Source organism: Macaca fascicularis, chromosome 11 (genome assembly GCF_037993035.2).
Source record: "Macaca fascicularis isolate 582-1 chromosome 11, T2T-MFA8v1.1".
Lineage (NCBI taxonomy): Eukaryota > Metazoa > Chordata > Mammalia > Primates > Cercopithecidae > Macaca > Macaca fascicularis.
The window spans coordinates 108,080,279-108,102,814 of NC_088385.1; the positions used below are offsets into that span (position 1 = coordinate 108,080,279).

Below are 22,536 nucleotides of genomic sequence, written 5' to 3' on the forward strand. Positions count from 1 at the left end.
CTGTAGTTCTTTTAATTGTGATGTTAGGGTGTCAATTTTAGATCTTTCATGCTTTCACTTGTGGGCATTTAGTGCTATAAATTTCCCTCTACACATTGCTTTAAATGTGTCCCAGAGATTCTGGTATGTTGTATCTTTGTTCTCATTGGTTTCAAAGAACATCTTTATTTCTGCCTTCATTTCGTTATGTACCCAGTAGTCCTTCAGGAGCAGATTGTTCCGTTTCCATGTAGTTGAGCAGTTTTGATTGAGTTTCTTAGTCCTGAGTTCTAGTTTGATTGCATTGTGGTCTGAGAGACAGTTTGTTATAATTTCTGTTCTTTTACATTTGCTGAGGAGTGCTTTACTTCCAACTACGTGGTCAATTTTGGAATAAGTGCGATGTGGTGCTGAGAAGAATGTATATTCAATCAGTAGCATTTTTATATGCCAGCAGTGAACAATCTGAAAAAGAAATCAAGAAAGTAATCCCATTTACAATAGCTACAAATACAATCAAACAACTAGGAATTAACTAAAGAAACAAAAGATCTCCACAATGAAAACTATAAAACACTGACAAAAGAAATTGAAGAGGCTTTCTCTAGAGGTGACTTGCTGGGAGAGTGTTCCTGGCTTTGAGTCCCTGTTGCCACCCTGCAGTCGGTGGCCTCCTCCCGGAGCAGAGCAAGGTCAGGCGGCCCCTGCTTGAGTCCTGTGTCGCCATGGCCACTGTTCCTGAGTTGCTGCAGCAGCAGGAGGAGGACCGTAGCAAGCCAAGATCTGTATCTGTGGACGTGAATGTTGATCCCTCGCTTCAGATTGACATATCTGATGCGCTCAGTGAAAGAGATAAGGTCAAATTTACGGTGCACACAAAAACCACACTGCCCACATTTCGGAGTCCAGAGTTTTCTGTTACAAGGCAACAAGAAGACTGTGTGTGACTACATAACACTCTTTTTGAAAGAACGGTCTATGCTGGGCTTATTGTGAGTGTTTTAGAAAATCAAATAAGCTAGTTCTTTCTGCCTTGTTATTCATTTAGTTTAAAGAGATTTATGTCTACTTTTTGTAATGGATTGTGAAAATTTTGATTTCCTCTACCTACTAGAGTATTTGCTAACTGTTGGTTAAGTGGAAAATATGTGAAGGAACAGTATTACAGCTTTGAGGTAATGCATACAGGCTTACATTATTTATGCTGTAAAGTGGTGTAAACAGTATAATGACTTTAGTCTTATCTACCTTTAGGTTTGGTTTTTCTCTGGTATGTTCTTCCCAATGTCAGTGGAATTGATTTCTAGGAAACAGCAGTATTGGTAATAGTATGTGATAAGATTTCTCAAAAGTGCTGAAGGAGGCCATGCCTGTAATCCTAGAACTTTGGGAGGCCGAGGTGGGTGGATTACCTGAGCTCAGGATTTCAAGACCTGCCTGGGCAACATGATGAGACATTGTCTCTACTAAAAATATAAAAAATTAGCCGGGCATGGTAGCGCATACCTGTAGTCCCAGCTACTGGGGAGGCTGAGGCAGGAGAATCCCTTGAACCTGGGAGGCAGAAGTTGCAGTGAGCCGAGGTTGCACCACTTCACTCCAGCCTGGGTGACGGAGTGAGACTCTGTCTCCCAAAAACCAAAAAGGGGCCAAGGAGGCAGTTTTCAGCCCTTGATCCTTAATTCTTAGCTGCAGGAACAGAGACTTAGCTGATTTTAAAGGAGATTTCCATCCTTTTTGTCCTGCCACACAGACTGAAGAATCTGTCCAAATGACGATTTCTTAATAATTAAACAAAATTAGTACTGAAGCTTATATTTGGATATGTTCTGTTCATTCAAAATTAGAGTCCTTGATTATGCTTTGGGATTAGGGAAAAAATCCTTTGGAATACTGGAGACTTCATAATCTTGATGGCTAATCATTGGTGTTTAGTATTCATTACACTAGTTTTAGGGCAACATTGAAGCAGTATAGACACTGTTGTGCTCTGAACGATTGTCTGTAATGGATAAACTGGGCAAATGATTGCCATCAAAGTGAATACAGAAAGATACCTCCTTTTAAATGGCCAGAAGAAACAAGGAAGGTTAAGAAAAAACAGGAGTTGACTTTTAAGTAGCCCTATAGGAGTGGAGTGGTTGTCTCCTGTGGACCAGCAAGAGTAGAATGAGGCACCAACTAGAAAACATTGCTACTGGGACAAGAGGCTCATGAATTCCTGCCTCTGCTGCAGATTCCGCCTGCTCCTATGAAGCCTGACTTCGATGGTCCTTGAGATAAAATGCAGAAACTGGGAGAAGGTGAAGGGTCTATGACCAAAGAAGAATTTACGAAGATGAAATAAAAACTACAAGCTGAGTATCTCGCTGTTTTTAAGAAGACTGTGTCCTCCCATGAAGCCTTTCTTTAGTGGCTTTCTTCTCACCCTGTTCTCAGTAAAGATCGCAACTTTCATGTTTTCCTGGAATATTATCAGGATCTAAGTGTTAGGTGGAAAAATACTAAAGAGATGTTTGGTGGCTTCTTCAAAAGCGTGGTGAAAGTGCTGATGCAGTCCTTTTTACTGGAGTTAAGGAGGTAGATGACTTCTTTGAGCAAGAGAATACCTTCCTTATTAACTGTTACAATAGGATCAAAGATTCTTGTGTGAAATCTCACAAAATGACCAGATCTCATAAAAATGTTGCCGACGACTATATTCACACTGCAGCCTGCTTACATAGCCTGGCTTTAGAAGAGCCCACAGTCATCAAAAAGTATCTGTTGAAGGTTGCTGAGCTATTTGAAAAACTTAGGAAAGTAGAGGGTCGAATCTCATCAGATGAAGATTTAAAGCTAACACAGCTCCCCCGATTCTACATGCTCAACATCGAGGCAGTAAGGATCTCTTATATAGATGCACCAAAACCCTCATTGACTATGAGAACTCAAACAAAGCTCTGGATAAGGCCCAGTTTAAAGAGCAAAGACATCAAGTTGGCTGAGGCACACCAGCAGGAGTGCTGCCAGAAATTTGAATAGCTTTCCAAATCTGCAAAAGAAGAACTGATAAATTTCAAACGGAAGAAAGTGGCAGCATTTAGAAAGAATCTAATTGAAATGTCTGAAATGGAAATAAAACATGCAAGGAACAGTGTCTCCCTTTTGCAGAGCTGTATTGACTTGTTCAAGAATAACTGATATGCCTTCACTCTGAAGAAAAGAAATGAATGTGAAAGAGAGCCAAGCATCACTTGCACTTAAATCATTACCACGGAAGATTTATTATCTTCAACTTTAGTTTAAAATTATGTGAATAAACATTTTGATTTCTGCAAATCAAACATTTAACCATGTTGGTTTAAAACTATTATTGCTTGCTACTTGGACATAACTAATTTTTCCTTGTGCATTTAATACCTCTGGGCAGAATCCAAATACTGAGTTCTCTTGTAGTACATCTTTAATTACTAAGAAAGCGTGTAGGAGACATATGCCTTCTGAAAACACGTAGAAGCAATCACCTGGCCCATGTCCCTACAAACCCATGAATGTCAGGGAGGTGCCAGTTACAGCAGGTGATTCACCTACTTGAGGCAAGTAACAGACCTTTTATTCCTCGCTGAAGGTGGGGTTTGTGTTTTTGTTTTGTCCACTGTTACTCCCCTGGTAGTCATCTGGTGTTTGTGCTATAACAACAGCAAGAAAATCTCATTTATCTTTATATACTCTTTGCATCTCCTTTTTTTTTTTTTTTAGTTGAGATATAAATATTTGAGGGGAGAAAAGTATCTACGGATATATATGGAAACAGATAATGTGGTCTACTTTATAAGATGGCCAGATCTACATTAGGAAAGGTATGAGCTCCCTCCCTAGTGGCCATGGGAGGTGAGGAGGGGGCGGTGTATGTCTTTGAGCATTTGTTTTTTATAAAGTATATAATAAAATAATAGTGCTACTAAAAAGAAAAAACAAAGAAATTGGAGAGGACACAAAAAATGGAAAAATAGTCCATGTTCATAGATTGGAAGAATCAATATTGTTAAGATGCCCACACTACCCAAAGCAATCTACAGATTCAATGCAATCCCTATAAAAATACCAATTACATGCTTCACAGAAATAGAAAAAATAATCCTAAAATTTTTGTGGAATCACAAAAGACTCAGAATAGCCAAAGTTATCCTGAGCAAAAACAATAAAACTGGAAGAATCACATTACCTGACCTCAAATTACGCTGTAGATCTATAGTAACCAAAAAAGCCAAGTACTAGCATAAAAAACAGACACATAGACCAATAGGAAACAATAGAGAGCCCCAAAACAAATCCACACACTTACAGTGAACTCATTTTTGACAAAGTTGCCAAGATTGGGGAAAAGTCTCTTCAATAAATGGTTCTGGGAAAGCTGGATATCCATATGCAGAATAATGAAACTAGATCCTTATCTTTCCCCATATACAAAAAAAAGACTTGAATATAAGACCTCGAACTATGAAACTACTAAAAGAAAGCATTGGGGAACTCTCCAAGACATGAAACTGAGAAGAGATTTCTTGAGTAATATCCTACAAGAACAGTCAACCAAAGCATTAAAAATGGACAAATGGACATAACACATCATGTTAAAAAGCTTCTGCACAGCAAAGGAAACAATCAAAGTGAAAAGACAACCCACAGAATGGGAGAAAATATTTGTAAACTATCAATCTGACAAGGGATTAATAACCAGAATATATAAGCAGCTCAAACTACTTTGTAGGAAAAAGACCTAATAATACTGTTTAAAAATAGGCAAAAAGTTGAATGAACATTTCTCAAAAGAAGGCCTACAAATGGCAAACAGGCATATGAAGAGGTGCTCAATATCATTGCTCATCATAAGAATGCAACTCAAAACTACAATGAGATATCATCTCTCCCCAGTTAAAATGGCTTTTCTCCAAAAGCCTGGCAACAACAAATTCTGGGAAGGATGTGGAGAAGAGGGAACATTTCTACACTGATGATGGGGATATAAAATTAGTACAACCACTGTGAAGAAAAGTTTCGAGGTTCCTCACAAACAAAAATAGTGCTACCGTATGATCCAGCAATCTCATTGTCAGGTGTATATTCAAAAGAAAGGAAATCAGTATATTGAAGAGATATCTGCACTCCTATGCTTGCTCTAGCACTGTTCACAATAGCCAAGATTTGGAGGCAACCTAAGTGTCCCTCAGCAGATGTATGAATAAAGAAAATGTGGCCCTTATACTCAATGAAGTACTGGTCAGCCATAAAAAGAAAAAAAAGAATGAGATCCTGTCATTTACAACATGGATGGAACTGGAAGTCATGTTAAGTGACATAAGCCAGGCGCAGAAAGACAAACTTCACATGTTGTTCTCACTTGTTTGTGAGATCCAAAAGTGAAAACAATTGTATTCATGGAGGTAGAGAATAGAAAGATGGTTACCACAGGCTGGGAAGGATAGTGTGGTGGGGGTGGAGGGGTGGAGGAGTGAAGGGGAGAGGGGATGGTTAATAAGTACACACACAAATAGAATGAATAAGACCTAGTACTTGATAGCACAACATGGAGACTATAGTCAATAATAATTTAACTGTACTTTTTAAAGTAACTAAAATAATATAATTGGATTGTTTGTAACACAAAGGATAAATGCTTGAGGGGCTACCCAGTTTTCCATGATGTGATTATAATGCATTGTGTGCCTGTAGCAGAATATCTCATGTACCCCATAAATATATATACCTACTATGTACCCACAAAAATTTTTTTTAAAATTAAATGAAAAAAGGTACAGCATTTTAACCCTTCCTTGGAACCTAAGATATGCATCTGAAAGGGGAGTTTTTACTGTATATAAGTCTGTCTAAATGCCTTAGTAACGTGATGAATGGTACAGTGTTTTTTCCTCCCTATTTGCAGAATATTAATCCTTGCTATGTTTTCCAGAAAAACCCTGTATTAGGATGAGTAAAGTTAGCTGCTATAATACACAAACATCACAACCTGGTGTTTGATAGAGCCCAGTCAGATGTTCCTGGTTGGCAGATGGTTTTCCTTATGATTATTCATATGGGTGGATGAATTCCTTCCATCTTGTGGCTGCATCCCCTTCTGGATCTTCAGCATTCTCTCTATTCATTCAGCTAAAGTATAAAGGGAGCACAGGGAAGATATACCTACTTCTTAAATCTTTGTCCAAAAATGACATATATCACTTCTTACTTTCCATCAGCCTAAACTTGGTTTGTGGACACATCTGAGATAAAGGCTGCAAAAATATAATTGAACTATGATGAGGAGGCTAAGAAATCATTTTGGTAAATATATAGCAGCCTGCCACAAATTTATTTTAAATTGATAATAATTATTCTATTTAAGAAAATACCATAAAACCCTAGAAGAAAACGTAGGCAATACCATTCAGGACATAGGCATGGGCAAAGACTTCATGACTAAAACACCAAAAGCAATGGCAACAAAAGTCAAAATTGACAAGTGGGATCTAATTAAACTAAAGAGCTTCTGCATAGCAAAAGAAACTACCATCAGAGTGAACAGGCAGCCTACAGAATGGGAGAAAATTTTTGCAATCTACCCAACTGACAAAAGGCTAATATCATATCCAGAATCTACAAAGAACTTAAACAAATTTAGAAGAAGAAGAAAAAAAAAAACCCATCAAAAAGTGGGTAAAAGATATTTATGCAGCCAAGAGACACATGAAAAAATCCTCATCAATCACTGGCCAGCAGAGGAATGCAAATCAAAACCACAATGAGATACCATCTCACAACAGTTAGAATGGCGATCATTAAAAAGTCAGGAAACAACAGATGCTGGAGAGTATGTGGAGAAAAAGGAAAGCTTTTACACTGTTCAACTGTTGTGGAAGATAGTGTGGTGATTCCTCAAGGATCTAGAACTAGAAATACCATTTGACCCAGCAATCCCATTACTGGGTATATACCCAAAAGATTATAAATCATGCTACTATAAAGACACATGTACACGTATGTTTATTGTGGCACCATTCACAATAGCAAAGACTTGGAACCAACCCAAATGTCCATCAATGATAGACTGGATTAAGAAAATGTGGCACATATACACCATGGAATACTATGCAGCCATAAAAAAGGATGAATTCATGTCCTTTACAGCTGGAAACCATCATTCTCAGCAAACTATCACAAGGACAGAAAACCAAACACTGCATGTTCTCACTCATAGGTGGGAATTGAACAATGAGAACACTTGAACACAGGGTGGGGAACATCACACACCAGGGCCTGTCATGGGGTGAGGGGCAGGGGGAGGGATAGCATTAGGAGAAATACCTAATGTAAATGACGAGTTAATGAGTGCAGCAAACCAACATGGCACATGTATACCTATGTAACAAACCTGCACGTTGTGCACATGTACCCTAGAACTTAAAGTATAATTTTAAAAAAAGAAGAAAATAATAGGGTGTGGCCTGAAGAACATTCAGTCCTGTCCCTTTTGTGTCCGTGATGGGCTTCATGAGACACCCTTCTCAACGGTCTGTGATTCTGATCCAAGAGTGTCCCAGTATCTGAACACTAACCTACCTGAACACTACCCCTGATCCTACCTTTGCTTAGAGAGTGGAATCCTCAGATTTTCCTATTATGTCCACTAACGTTGTAAGAAAATTGCTATTTGGGACTGGCATTAACACCTCAGGTGAACTTTATTCGTGAGTAGGTTTTTATTTTTATTTTTGAGTAGGTAGGTACATGGTGAAGGTGAAGGTAGAAAATGGAGTGGAAGAAGCATGTGAAACTCTGTCTTGTAAATACAATTAATCGAGTGTTGGATGTTGTGGCTTGAGAGTGTCCTTTTCTAAGATCTGTGAGGGAAATGGTAGACAGGTTGCTTCACCTTCATGCCTTCAATGCAGTGTCTCAGTGACCAGGTGACTTCGTCTCCGTTAAGGTAAAGTGCCTGTGTTCGTTAAGATAAGGTTAGATCACTGTAGCCCAAAGGCCTAACATCATTCAGTGGCGTTAAAAAACACAGAAATTAATTTCTATCGTATATAAAAGCATGAAGTGAGCATTCCAGGCTGGCAGACAACTCCACTCTACATGATCACTCAGGGACTCATGTTCCTACAAAAGAGCTGTTTTCCCATATCCCCAGACCTTGTCGTCACTTTCACAGTCTCACTGGGTCACCTCGGTTCTACCCATCCAGAAGGGGAAAGTGGATATGGAAAAAGCATCCCGCGATGTTTTAAGAAGTCAACAGGCAAGTACTACACATCATATCACCTGTGCTCATATTTCACTGCTAAGAACTATCCTTTGGTCACATCTAATGCAAGGGTATCTGGGAAATACAATATACATAGGCAACCATATTCTCAGCAACAATCATTGTATTGTGGAGGAAAGAAAGAAAGAATCTTAAAGGACAGTCGGTAGTCTCTGCCGCAGGGTCCATACAACCAAATAATGGGAGTGATAGAACAGAATCACGCTTTCATTGCAAGACAAAAGAGAAGCATAAGAAGTTTCAAACTTTGATATTATTATTAAGTTATTTAATGGGCCCTGATATGTAAGGCATTCAGAAAATATAGCTGCATATTCTTCAAATTCATATCTTAATTTCTTATAAGCATATGAAAATACTTAGAAAATTTAGAATAGTTTTCCACATTTGCTTTCATTCTCAGGACAGCATTTCATTTATGCATTTACTGAGCCTCTGTGTGTGCCAGTTGCTGTGCTAGACTCTGAAGGTATAAAGACAACTAAGATACAGCTCTGTTCTCAAGAAGTCCACAAACTAGTCAGAGATATGATCCAGGTTTGGGTTTGTATTGGTTTTGTTTTTACAGTGCTGAATGGTGTGATTAGTGCTGACCTAGAGTTGTGTGCACAACTCAGCATGGGTGCACAGGGATGATTCAGGGGGTGTAGTTACGGAACACATGGGGCTAAACCTGAAAGTGAGGGTGGGAGTTGACCAGGTGGACCCAAATAGGAAAAAACATTACTAGCTAAGGAAATGGTGTGGGCAAAACTGAAAAAGTATAAAACAGCTCATGTGTGAAAGTGTTAGTGAGTTGGCCTGGAGTCTGAGGTGCAAGTCAGGGCAGAGCAAGTTGGGCTTATGAGCTTTGCATCCTGAGCCGCTAACAGATTTTATTCTACAGGCAATGTGGCTCCACTGATTCCCAGGACACCTGGTTGGATCTGGATTTAGAGAAATCATTAGCAACATAAAATGGTAGATTGGAATCTAAGGAGTTCAAAATGCCAGCAGTAAGGCTAAGCGTGCTGATGCTTTAGCTGAGGAAATTCTTGCAGAAAGAGTTCCATGTACCAAAAGAAAAATAAAACCTTGACAAAACTCTTAGGAATTTCGTCTTTTGAGAATAAAGCCATAAAAGAAATACACTTTTTAATCAAACTTATGGTGCCAGGTGGTGTAAGAGAAATATATATGTGTGTATATATATACACACATACACACACACACACATATATATTTATATAAAACATAAAGATATATATACATAACAAAAATATGTATAGCATAAACCAGCTTTGAAGGACACAAGAAAGTGTGAACTCATGACATAAGACACTGTATAACTAGGCACCCTGAAAGTGCAGGGGCTCCCAAGGCTGTGAGTATTCAGAGGAGGGAGTTTAAACTATGGCGTAATGAGGGATTGGAACTTTGCCTTGAAAAGAGACAACGTGTCTTGGTTTGGTTACGTTTCATAGGTACAGATAGAAGCAGATTCTTCTTCCTCAGATGAATGGGCATTTCACACAAAAAACACCGACAAGGGAATGACAGTTGCACAAGCAGCTAATTTCTTCTTCTCTTCCTCTTGAGTACTATAATGGAGGAAGGGAGAGGATTACTAGCCAAAGAAGGGAATATTATAGTGTGAATATTTATGTCCCCCCAAATTCATATGTTGAAATCCTATTCTTTAAGGTGAAGGTGTTAGTAAGGGGGGCCTCTGGAAAGTGATTAGGGCATGAGACAAAGCCCTCATGGTTGGATTATTGTTCTTATAAAAGAGACCCCAGAGAGCTAGCTACGTCTCCCACTGTATCAGGGCACAGCTGGCGGGTACCATCTATGAGCCAGAAAGCGACCCTCACCAGACACCAAATCTGCTGGTGCCTTAATCTTGGATTTCCCAGTCTCCAGACCAGTGAGAAATAAATTTCTATTGTTTATAAGCTACCCAGTTTATGGTATTTTGTTACAGCAGCCTGAACAGACCAACACAGGGAATTAATGGTTAGAATCTCTGTGTCCTCCAGGCAGGATTCAGCAGGAATCCTGAGGAAGGGTGATGGACTAATTGTGACAGCCACTGGCTCATCTTAGAAGTCACTTCCCTCAGATGAGAACCATAGAGGGTTGATAGGGCTTAGTGAGAGCAGCAGCTGCCAGTAAGACAGACTGGATGTGAATCCTGTGGCCTGAGGCTGTCCCAGAATGGTCCCTCATCAAGTGTCTTTGTGCCCATGGGGGTACCTTCCTGAATTTTTATGGAAAATAGCCACATATTCAGGAGCTGGGCCACTTGTCTCTTCAAGGACAGGGAGACTCTAGAGACCAAGGAGGGAAAGTCTTTATAAAGTGGCATTTACTTGAGGGGCTAGAGGACCTGATAGAGGAAAGACCCCGGGGACTCTGTGCAAAGACAGTTTGGTGAGGGACAGGGCAAGCGTGCAGAAAAGAGTTAATACAGCAGGCCTGCTTTAGAAAGGCCTGCTTGCAAGGGTGGCCATTGGCTGGTATCTGGGAACTTGGCTTTCAAGACAGTTTCCGCCACCCTGATTGCTAAGAATAACACGTGATGCATAAACTACATGTGCAAACAATACAATTTATGCTTTCTTCCTAGAACTCTGGAATTTTAGTACGTGCTAGGCAGCTGGTGCCTATGTGACCAGCCCCCAATAAAAACCCCGGGCACTGAGTTTCTAACCAGCTTCCCTGTCAAACTGCATTTCACATGTGTTGTCACAGCTCGTTGCGGAGGAATTAAGTACATCCTGTGTGACTTCACTGGGAGACGACTCTTGGAAGCTTGTCCTGTTTCCTCTCTACTTTGCTCCATGCACCTTTTCCCTTTGCAGATTTTGCTTTATAGTGTTTCATTGTAATAAATCTTAGCCATCAGTACAACTGTATTCTGTGTCCTGTGAATCTTCCTAGTAAATCAAACCTGGGGATGGCTTTGGGGATCCCTGAGACAGCCAGACTCACTGGAAGGACTCCAGTCGAAAATAGCTGCTCAGCATTGACACAAATAAACACATATATTTGTTTTAATTTCTATCTTCCAGAATAAGACATTTGATTATTTTAGGTGTATCTTCCTTAATAACTGTAACTACTCAGAATCTTTCAGATTTTAGAAATGTACTGAATATACCATATATTATTAAATGTCCCAGGAGGCCTGGGGAGTACATACTAATGTACTCAAATACATTAGTATGGCTGCTTTTAATACATGAAAAGTCTCACTAAGGGTAATAAATAGAGGTTATATGTAGCCTCACATCAGTCCAGGTCAGGGCTTGCCACCAGATGAGTTTGTGCCAAACTCAGGGGGAAAAGCACTTAAAATTTTTAGAGCATTTTGAATTTTCGCATTGCAGATAAGGGATTGTGGACCTATATTACCCTCCTTCTTTTGCTTATCCAGAAATTAAGGCTTTGAAAAGTTAATTGATTTGCCAACAGTAGCACAGCTTGTATCTGATCTGGATTTCAAATTTAGGACTGTCTAGGCTGCATGCCCAAGAACTCTTATCTATCACTCTATGCTGTCTTTCTAGCTACTTATTTTAAGAATATGTCTTCCGTGTCTGAATACTACTAAAGAGGAGGTAATGTGTGAACAAGGGAGAATAGAAAAGAAGAAAGTAATTATATTTTTTGACATGGCCATGTACATACTTACTTTCCTTCATGAAATGGATTCCTAATATCTAATTTATTTTTACCTTCTGTAAGTCTAACTGCATGACAAAGCCCATAAGAGAAATATCCACCCATTCTCTCTCCTAGGGTATGTCTGTTATATCCTTATAGTCATTCTCAGAGTAAATGTGAGTGAGGGAGTGTGTGTGTGTCTGTATGTGCGTGTGTGTGTATGTGCCCCTGCGTTTGCATTGTGCCTTCCAAGGCAGCAGGAGTGTGTCTTGTGTCTTATTTTCTCTCTCTCTCACTTTTATTGCATGATGCTCAATAATTCATTTAAGTTGATATGCTTTTATGGAATTGAGTAGAATATTACCTTGGCTGAATGAAGATAACTCCCAGATTTGTCTGCATGGGGAGGCCAGCCACCTCCCACTTACTGGAGAAAGTTCTTAATAGACCTACCCACTTTTATCCTCACTGTGGCAACAAAGAGATGGTTTGGAGAAAAGAGAAACAACAGGACTCCTTCCAATAAAACAGGAAAATATATTTTACATAGGTATTTGCTGTGAGGAGGATTTGAAGGGACAGGAAATCACTACCAATTACATGTGAACTGTCAAGTTTCATTTTGACTTTTCTGCTCCTACCTGCCTCTCACTTTAAAAAATAAGGGCTTGCTTACCCATGTTTAGGCAATAGAAAAAATAAAATAAAATAAAAATGAATCCTTATCAATTAGATAGATGTCGGTAATCCAGTTTTCTGAATCCTGACATCCCAGAATGTAAGAATTTGTCATTCTAATAAGTCTGTTCTGCCTGAACTTGTAAATCAGCTTAATTTAATTCTAAGTGAAATCTCTCATTTTTCATTATGTTTGACACAAGCTTAGTGATTCTCAGAAAGTAGTCCTTGTGAAATGAAGTTTAGCTGGAAATTCTGATATTCGAGGATGCTTACACTGACAACTGTCATTCTTGGCAATGGCTTCATTATTCAGTGACACAGTTAAGAGCCTTGTTTTACTTTTATTCAAAAATGTCTTTGTCTTTCTCTGCTTGTTCCAGCAACAGTTTTCTTGGAGTTTTGGAAAAGACGGCGAGCAGTAATTGCTTATGACTGGGATTTGATAGACTGGGAAGAAGAGGAGGTTTGTATCATTTACCTCAGAATGTTTTAAAAAGCAAATCACCCAGAACCACACGACACCCCCCGAATCGTCACTCTCTGTTCTGTGACGGAAGTTAGGTGTGCTCATAAAGCATTTTCAATTGCCTTTTCAGAAAATGTCAAGCAGTAGAAAAAGGGACTGACAATTTTTTTAAATTTTTGATTCCTTAGTGGAATGAAATCCCTTGATTAAGTGAAGAATTCCACTTGTAGGTAGAGGCACCAGAAGAATTGGTGGTGTCGTTGTTTTTGTTTTTGTTTTTGTTTTCTTAAAAATCATCCTTTTTTCTTTAACTTCAGCAGAAAAAGAGCATTCATTTGACATCTCCAGGTACATGGAAGCAATCCTTCCGAGAGAATTACCCCAAGGCAATGCGTCTGTGAGCGGCACCCAGGACAGTGCCCCCGTGTGCACAGGCTCTGAAGCATGATACCAAGTGTTCAGTGCCGAGGAGAATCTACTCTGAAGCGGCCACCTTAGGAGACGTGGCTAAATGGACGGCCAGCTCTAGACAAAACTGCCAAGGAGGGCCAGACTCAGTCCCATCACTCTCCCTTAGCGTCTTCTAGGCAGTCCATCGTGCTCCTCCTGACCTGTCTGGTTCTGATACTCTCTTCTTGCCCCCATTCCTGTTGGAAGTCTCAAGTACCCACACGGGGCGTGGTCACCACGGTCCCCTCTTGGATCCTGCTTCCCTTGACAGTTGGTCCAGGTCTCAGCCCTGCTCTCCTCCCTCTCGTTCATTATCTCTTACCCCTCCTGAGTCTCATTTCCTCAGAGCCTTGCTGTGTCAGTAAATCAGATAAACTACTCATATATGTGTAATGTGATCATGGCTATTAATGTGTTTTGCTTGAAGGGAACACGTGTATATTTTCATGTGTCAAAAGGAATCTTTCAGAAATATGAATGATGTGAATTTTAGCCCTGTGGTAGGCTTGGTGGGGGAAGTAATTTTGAGAGATATTTTTGTTGTTGTTTGTTTTCTTCAAACTCTGCCTCCTAAATGGCTGCCTGTCCCCCTTCTCCCATGAACATGTTTGGGTAGTTTTTTGGTTTGGTTTGGTTTGGTTTTGAATGTATTTAAGGTGTGCAACAGGAGGTTTTGATACATGATACTGGGATTTTCAGCAATCCTTGTTCTCCTGATAAGGCTTTCTCTCATGTTTTTATAAATATTCTCCAGGCCAGGTGCGGTGACTCACGCCTGTAATCCCAGCACTTTGGGAGGCCAAGGTGGGGGTACCACTTCAGGCCAGGAGGAGGATTTGAGGATAGCTTATAGATGGCCATCTTCTCCCTGTGTCTTTAGGCCAGGAGTTCGAGACCAGCCTGGCCAATATGGTGAAACCCCATCGCTACTAAAAACACAAAAATTAGCTGGGTGTGGTGGCACACACCTGTGATCCCAGCTACTTGGGAGGTTGAGGCACAAGAATTGCTTGAACCCAGCAGGTGGAGATTGCAGTGAGCCAAGATTGCACCACTGCACTCCAGCCTGAGTGACAGAGTGAGACCCTGTCTCGAATAAATAAATATATGTGTGTGTGTATATATATATATATTCTAGGTTTGAAGAAGCTTCCCAGGCTATGACACCTATTGGTAGCAGCAGGGCTGCATTCAGAGCTTCCTCTTATGTGGTGCCATTCTACTGTTTCTGGTTACATGTGTTCATGGGAACAATTCCCAGTGGGATGGAAAATGTTTTTTCCTGGAAATCACCTTGGGCAGTTTACTTCACCTTTGGACTTTAAAAATCTCTAATGAAAAGAAGTGGGACTAAATTTTCCCCTTCTATCTGTAAAGTGTGGCCCTATTTGAGTAACTTTGACCAAACCAGTCTACAATCATTGTTGGCATTTGTGGTGGGCCCCTGATGTGGGCACCCTTCTGGGGAACGTATGTATCTCTTATAAGTCTGGAGCCTTCTGTCTTCCCAGCCCCTGATAAAAAGTGCGGAGTGCTGAATTGTCCTCTCACTCTGCATACCTTTGTACAGGAGCCTACACACATAGCCGTTCCCAGCTTGGGATTCCTTGTGGAAATGCCTCACTTCTAGCCCATGGTTTCCACCTTATTGTGCAGAAAAACCCAGACTCGCTGCAGACCTTCTGGGGCAACCTTGCACGTTAGTTTGTCAGGGCTGCCATAACAAAGTACCACAGACTGGGTGGCTTCAACAATAGAAACTTACATGCTCACAGTTCCGTAGGCTAGAAGTCCAAGCCAATGTGTCAACAGGGTTGGTTCTTTCTGAGAACCATCAGGGAAGGATCTGTTCTAGGCCTCTCTTCTTGGCTTATAGATGGCTATCTTCTCCCTGTGTCTTCACATCGTCTTCCCCCTGGGTGTCTCTGTGTCCAAATTTCCTCTTCTTATAAAGACACCAGTCATATTGGAGTAGGGTCCATCCTAATGACCTCATTTGAACTTAATTATCTCTATAAAAAAAACCTGTTTCCACATATGGTCACATTCAGTACTGGGGGTTAGGACTTCAGCAGATGAATTTGGGGGAAGCAGGACACAATTTGGCCTATAACACCCAGTGATATGGTTTGGCTGTGTCCCCACCCAAATCTCATCTTTAGTTGTAGCTCCCATAATCCCCATGTGTTGCGGGATGGACTTGGTGGGAGGTAATTGAATCATAGGGGTGGGTTTTCCCTGTGCTGTTCTCATGATAGTAAATAAGTCTCATGAGATCTGATGGTTTTATAAGGGGGACATCCCCTGCACATGCTCCCTCTTGCCTGCCACCATGTAAGATGTGTCTTTGCTCCTCCTTCGCCTTTCACCATGACTGTGAGGCCTCCCCAGCCATGTGGAACTGTGAGTCCATTAACCCTCTTTTTCTTTATAACTTACCGAGTCTTGGGTATTTCTTCATAGCAGTATGAAAATGGACAGAAACATCCAGGAACACAGCCATGATTGACCTCAGTTCTTGGATGACTAGCTCAAGGGCTCTTGATGACACTTATGGCCTATTAAATTGGAAATTTCCCAAAGAAGCAGAAAATTCTGGGTCTGCTATGTTTATCTCCTCAAGTGTAACTGCCTAAAATGAGTGAAAGTCAGAGCCTGCTCCTAATGTATCTCCTGCTGATCTTACCCGTGACCTGCCCCTGAGGGAAGTCCAGCCTTAGGCTAATTCAGTGGCAGGAGCCAGGCTGAGCCATGTGAAGGCTACCCTTCACGCTACATGGGCAGGCGGCTACCAAACTGGGCTCACTCGCTGTGACCTCTCTTCTGTCATCTTGTTCCTTGCTTTCTGTCAGTACCTTCATCCGAATCTTGACCATTTCTGCCTGGATTAACTCAATCTCTGTTTCAGCAGGGTTTCTGCTCATTTACCATCCTCTCCCGAAACTCTCAAACATAATGCATGCTTAATTAACGGGAACCACATCAGTGTCCCCTCTTGCTGATTGCCTTTTCCTAATCCCATAATTGCTTTTTAGTCAGAAGCTTTTCACATTCGGGAGGCTCAGCTAAATGAATAAAATCTCAGTTTGATTTACAATTGGAGGAACCTTGATTTCAACTGGTTTTGAAAGGTGCTTACGTTGTTTTCAATTAAGAATTAAGAATATACCTAAAGTCTATTGGTTAAAGATGAATGACTCCTATAGGAACTTATTAAAAAGTAGATTCACCATGTTTTTAGTGAACTAAATCTAAAAATGCAAAAAACAAAATTGCAGGAGAAAACTAAGAATTATATTGTCATTATAACTTACAAAATGGATTTTGAACATTTTCCTGTAGAGAAGGCTTCTTTGTCCTGGTGTTTCTTATCACTCTCTGGTAATAAAAGTAAAAGCTTATTAGTTGTTCCAAACTATTAGGACAAGACAGCTTGTCCCTTTTAAAATACCATTCTCAGGGTTTTTTTTCTTCAAGCATAGTTTTATAAGATAACAGATAAATGTAACTGTTAGCCCAAATTTCTTTGCTTTTGATGATAGTAAATCTTGATCTTCACTCTAGATTTTCTTCAAGTGGCCAATTTTCAAACATTTAAGCCTGGGCACCCAAGTCGACTTCATTGGTTGACTAATTAGTATGGCAGCTGTTGACTCTGTTTTATGGTGGGGTAAAATGATATTTCTTTTCTTACCATGTTTGCATCTCTTTAGTGCATTAAAATGTGTCTGCTTGTCCTTTAGGAAGAAATACGACCCCAGTTTGAAGCCAAGTATTCCAAGAAAGAGCGGATGAATCCAATTTCTGGAAAGCCAGAACCTTATCAAGCATTTACAGATAAATGCAGCAGACTTATCGTTTCTGCATCTGGAATATTTTTTATGGTTTGAAACTTTAAAAAATTTTTGTTTCATAAAATACAAACCTATAGCATAATAGCAGTAATCATACTGGGTATTTGCATAGTTCTACAAAATATTTTTGCACTTTGTTATTTATTCCTCACAGTAACTTTGTTTGGTGGTCAGGGATGGTGTTGCTATCCCCATATTGCAGATGGAACAACTGAGACTCCAACAGGTTATGGGACTTGCCCAAAGTCAGCCAGTAAGTAGCTAAGAGCCGAGACCCTCTAATCTGATGTTCTTTCCTCTTGCCATATTCTAATATGTGATGCTGAAAGAAGTCAAAAATGTGAGACAGGATCTACAGCAGTGTTTTTCAAACTTTTCACCATGCCCATACAGTAAGAAATATATTCTCTGTCATAACCCTGAATATGCCAAGCAAATAGATGTATAAAACAGTGTAAGTAAAACAGTGCTCACCTTTATAATATGCATAAGCTCTGATTTTGTTTTATTATAGTATATTTTTAGTGACAGATTAGTCTCCTAAAATTAATTTCCTGACTCACTAATGATCATGTCAGTTTGAAAAACAGACCTGAATTTCTAGCTTTTCCTAAAAATCTGTCTTAGTAATGAAGTTTAACACTGTTAATTTAACTTTAACACTTAATTACTGAACAAAACATATGCAGATGTTTCTAAAATGTCATTTTAGAAAAATAAAGGACTATTAGGATCCTCCTTTCCTTTTTTCAAATGATGAGTATGTAAATATATGCCTAGACCATTAGAGTAGGAAGGACAAGACTATAGCAAATCCAGACAGTCTACTCCCTTTTGCCAGTGAAGAAACTGGGGAGATGAAGGGCTGGGCAGCTTACCCAAACTCTTTGGCTCAGGCCAAGAATCAAATCCATGCCTGTCTACAGATACTGCTTTTAAGCATTTGTGTCACGCTTTGCCTTCTACGTACATATTCATATTTATTGTATTGTTTCTTACAAAGACTCATAGACATAGATTAAGCTTTCCTGTTCTATGAATGGGGAATCTGGAACACAGGAGGCTGGAGCTATGGAGAGGACAAACTTGCCCAAGGTCACACTGCTGGGTGAGAGCTCAGCTAAGGCTCTGATCTGTCCTCTGACTTTGAATCCAGCCAGCTGTCCATCCTACCTTATTGGCATCCTTGTCTGAATTTCAGCATAGCTTTTACCTGTCTCCTGATCAATAGCACTACAATTAAGATCTGGACAGGTTTTTGTTTATTTTATTGTTATTTTGGCCAGTCTGAGCTAGGACGTGTTCTTGAGCTTTTAGAACATATTTCCCTTAAAAGTAAGCAGAAAATAAATTTTATGCAAAACAGGAATACTTTTGTGAAGAAAGGAATCTCCAGATCAGCAGAGGCCTTCCTGAGACCTGGCTTCAAAGTCTAGCCTTTGATAATTAAGTGGGTTAAGATCTCTAAGACATGTTAATATTAGATGAATCACCTAATGAAAGTCGCAAAACTTTTTGGAGTCTCAGATTTGCATTAAAGTCGGCCCTATGTGTTCTGTGGGTTCCGCATTTATGAATTCAACCGACCACAGATGGAAATTGTTTTTAAAAAAGGTTGGTTGTAGCTGTACTGAACATGTCACTTATTTCCTAAACAATACAGTATAACTATTTACATAACATTTACATTGTATCAGGTATTATAAGTAATCTAGAGATGATTTAAAGTATATGGGAGGTTGTGTACAGGTTATATGCAAATACTACACTATTTTATAGAAGGAACTTAAGCATCTGTGGATTTTGGTATCATGGTGTTGGGGGGTGGTCCTGGGCCAATCCCTCATGAGGATACTGAGGGACAACTGCATGTCATAGAGAAAGAAGATATGCTGTATTGTTCTCAAATGCCATGAAATCTTCAGGGAAACATGCTTCAGTCTGTGTGAATATCAGATTAACAAGATATGTACCTATCACATGGTTCACTCAACAGCAAATAACTGAGCACTTACTATGCACTTGTAATTATGCTAAGGTGTTGTAGAAACCATGTGAGCAAAACAAACTCCTTCCCTGTCCTCATGGAGCTTACTTTCTAGAAGGGAAGACTAAGAATAGTCAAACTGATTGTTAGAAATTGTAAGTAGTGTCCTGAAAAAAGATGTACCCATATGGTATGGGTACCATATGACAACACTAACAACAAATAGTCTGGGAGTCATGAAGAGCTTTTATTATGAAGTGGTGTTTGAGCTGAGAAGTGAGGAAGGATGAGTAGGTGTTAACTAGGCCGTGTGTGTGTGTGTGTGTGTGTGTGTGTGTGTGTGTGTGTGTGTGTTCGGCAAGAGATTGGGATAGTCTTGACGATTAAGGGTGCTTAACCCGTTTGATGTAATGAGAGAAGCTGTGGGGACCCCAGAGGAAGGAAGAATGGTGGCCAAAGGGGCTAGAGAGGGTCTTGCAGGCTGCATAAAGGTATTGCTTTTATCCTAGAATAATAGGAAACCAATAAACAATTTTAAACCAAAAAGTGACATGATAGGATTTCCATATGAATATTTGTCCATCTGCTCAGTGTATATTCTGCCTTAAAAAGTGTTACCCCATAGCTTACACAGATTCTCAACTTTCAAGCAATGCAGTTCTTTTATTTTAATAAGAAAGAAAATAGAAAAATACAAGAGAAAGTACTAACCACAATGAAAAGTGTACATTTGATTGTGGTCTCTTGAGCAGTACTGCCATGGCGTTACTTCCTTTTCCTATCAGAGGATGTTCCAAGAATGTGAATCCTCTTCCTGTAACATTCCACCAAGGGGTTCACTGGGTGTCTTGTCTTCCTGCCAGATCTGCGTGGTGATTGCTGCTGTGTTCGGGATCGTCATTTACCGGGTGGTGACTGTCAGCACTTTCGCTGCCTTTAAGTGGGCGTTAATCAGGAATAACTCTCAGGTTGCAACCACAGGGACTGCTGTGTGCATCAACTTTTGTATCATTATGTTGCTGAACGTGGTAAGTGAGCTGCAGTGGCTAACCAAATGGATCAAAATGTGTGGGCTGCAAGTGGTAGTTTTTTTCTGTTGCTAAAGGGGATCTGGCCTCAGAGAGGTGGGCCATTCATAGCACTGATGTCCTGGCAGCAAAGTGCCTGGCATGAAGATGCACTTGGGTCTGGGTGCTTAAACGTCTTGATTCAAATCTAGACTCCAGGATTTTCTGCAGTATAAGATTGGGCAAAGCACATAACCTCTCTGAACGTTAGTTCCCTTATTTATCCAATAAGATAATATTGTATACTCCTTAAGTAAATTTAGACAAAGAATTTAGAACACTCAGAACCTGTGACACAGCTTTGCAATGTTGGTTCCCGTTTCTTTTTGATTATCAGTGATAGGAAGATACACAGTATCCAAAGCATTCCTGGCTAGGTACAGGGGCTCATGCATATAATACCAGCATTTTGGGAGGCTGAGGTCACAGGATCGTTTGAGCCCAGGAGTTCAAGACCGGCCTGGGTAACATAGTGGGACCTTGTCTCTACAAAAAAAAAAAAAAAAAAAAAAAAATTAATTAGCTGGTCATGGTGGTGCGCCCCTGTAGTCCCAGCTGCTTTGTGGGACTGAGGTGGGAAGATCACTTGGTTCAGGAAAGTGAAGGCTTCAGTGAGCAGTGACAGGGCCACTGCACTCAGCCTGGGTGACACAGGGAGACCCTGTCTCAAAAAAACACAAAAACAAACAAAAACCAAAGCATTCCTTGATATAACCCTGCAAGGAAACCCTCAAGCTGGTACATATTGCTTTTGTGGATTTCCAGGCTTTTTCAGATAGCATATTTCAGCCCAGATTTCTTTCCTGAATCCCCAAACTCACGTGTTAAACTGCCTACTTGACCATCTCGACCTAACACTTGCAAACCCAACTCCCCATCTTCCCTCCAGAATCAGCTCCTCCCACAGCCTTCCTAATTGTACTTGCTCAGACTAAAAGTCTTGGCATTCTCCCGGACTCCTCTATTTCTCTGGCTGTCCAAATGTATCCAAAATTTGATCCCTTTCTGCACATCCCAAAGTCCCACCCTGGTCCAAGTCTGCAGTGTCTCTTACCAAGATTATTGCAGCAGATTCCTAACTGGTCTCCCAGCTTCCACATTGCTCCCTTCAATCTAGGCTCAACATGGAAGCCAGAGAGAGCTTCTTACATGTAAGTCAGTTCACATGGCTCCTGTGTTCACAAGGTGTAATGGCTTTCCTCTCTCTCACAGTAAAAGCCTGCAAAGACACATCTACACAGTGGCCTCACAGGCTTTCGCTCATCTGGCCTGTGTAACATCTCTGACCTCATCTTTTCCCTTACTCACCCTGATTCACCTCCTCCAGCCGCACAGGTCCTTTTGATGCTCTCACCCCAGGACTTTTTTATTTGCTGTTCTCTCTGCCTGGAGCCTTTTCCTCCCACAGGGTCTGCATCGCTTAGTCCCTCACCTCCTTCCAGTCTTTGTTCAAATGTCACTTCTCTAGTAAATGCTTCCCTGGTCACTCTGTTTTAAATTGCAGCCCACTCCTGCTATCTGACAATTTCCCATCTGCTTGCCTGCGTTTTCTCTATAGTGTTTATCACCATCTAATATGCTATATATTTTACCTATTTATTTTGTTTATTATCTGCCATTTCTTTTGGAATGTAGGCCCATAAGGGCAGAACCTTTTCTTTATTTTTGTTTGTTTGTTTGTTTTTCACTGTTGTTATTCCCTAGGGTCTGGAACAGGGCCTGGCACATAGTAGATGCTCTGTAAATTGTTGTTGCTATTTTTTGTAGAACAAAAGTAGTGTCTGACATGGTCAGCCGCTGAGGTCAACCTATACATAAAAATATGGCCAGGCACTGTGGCTCATGCCTGTAATCCCAGCACCACATCTCTACCAAAAAGTTTTTTTTTTAATTAGCCAGGTGGCACATCTGTAGTCTCAGCTACTTGGGAGGCTGAGATGGGAGGATCACTTGAGCCTAGGAGTTCACGACTGCAGTGAGTCATGATTGCACCACTGAACCCTAGCCTGGGTAACAGAGCAAGGACCTGTGAAAAATAAAAAAATTTTAAAAGCTGACCTTAAAAGTTTGTAGTGTAAATAAGTCAAACATTGTACATA

General features: G+C 40.4%; 1 protein-coding gene and 1 pseudogene across 22 annotated transcripts in view; both read left to right on the forward strand.

The window, feature by feature from the left end:
• The window catches only part of ANO4 (anoctamin 4), a 413,826-nt gene that overhangs the window by 346,075 nt on the left and 45,215 nt on the right, over positions 1-22,536 (forward strand). For 21 of the 22 annotated variants that reach the window (XR_012420534.1, XM_015431432.4, XM_005571998.5 and 18 more), the window contains 3 exons: positions 12,994-13,076; positions 17,273-17,413; positions 20,234-20,398. Coding sequence is in view for 21 of the 22 variants with exons in the window: in XM_015431432.4 (XP_015286918.3) it covers positions 12,994-13,076; positions 17,273-17,413; positions 20,234-20,398 (389 nt within the window). In the remaining variant the exon portion in view is untranslated. Of the gene's footprint in view, positions 1-12,993; positions 13,077-13,396; positions 13,817-17,272; positions 17,414-20,233; positions 20,399-22,536 lie in introns of those variants that run through there. The other variant, XM_074007610.1, reaches the window with a different exon arrangement.
• Positions 690-5,210, forward strand: LOC141408086 (sorting nexin-5-like; annotated as a pseudogene).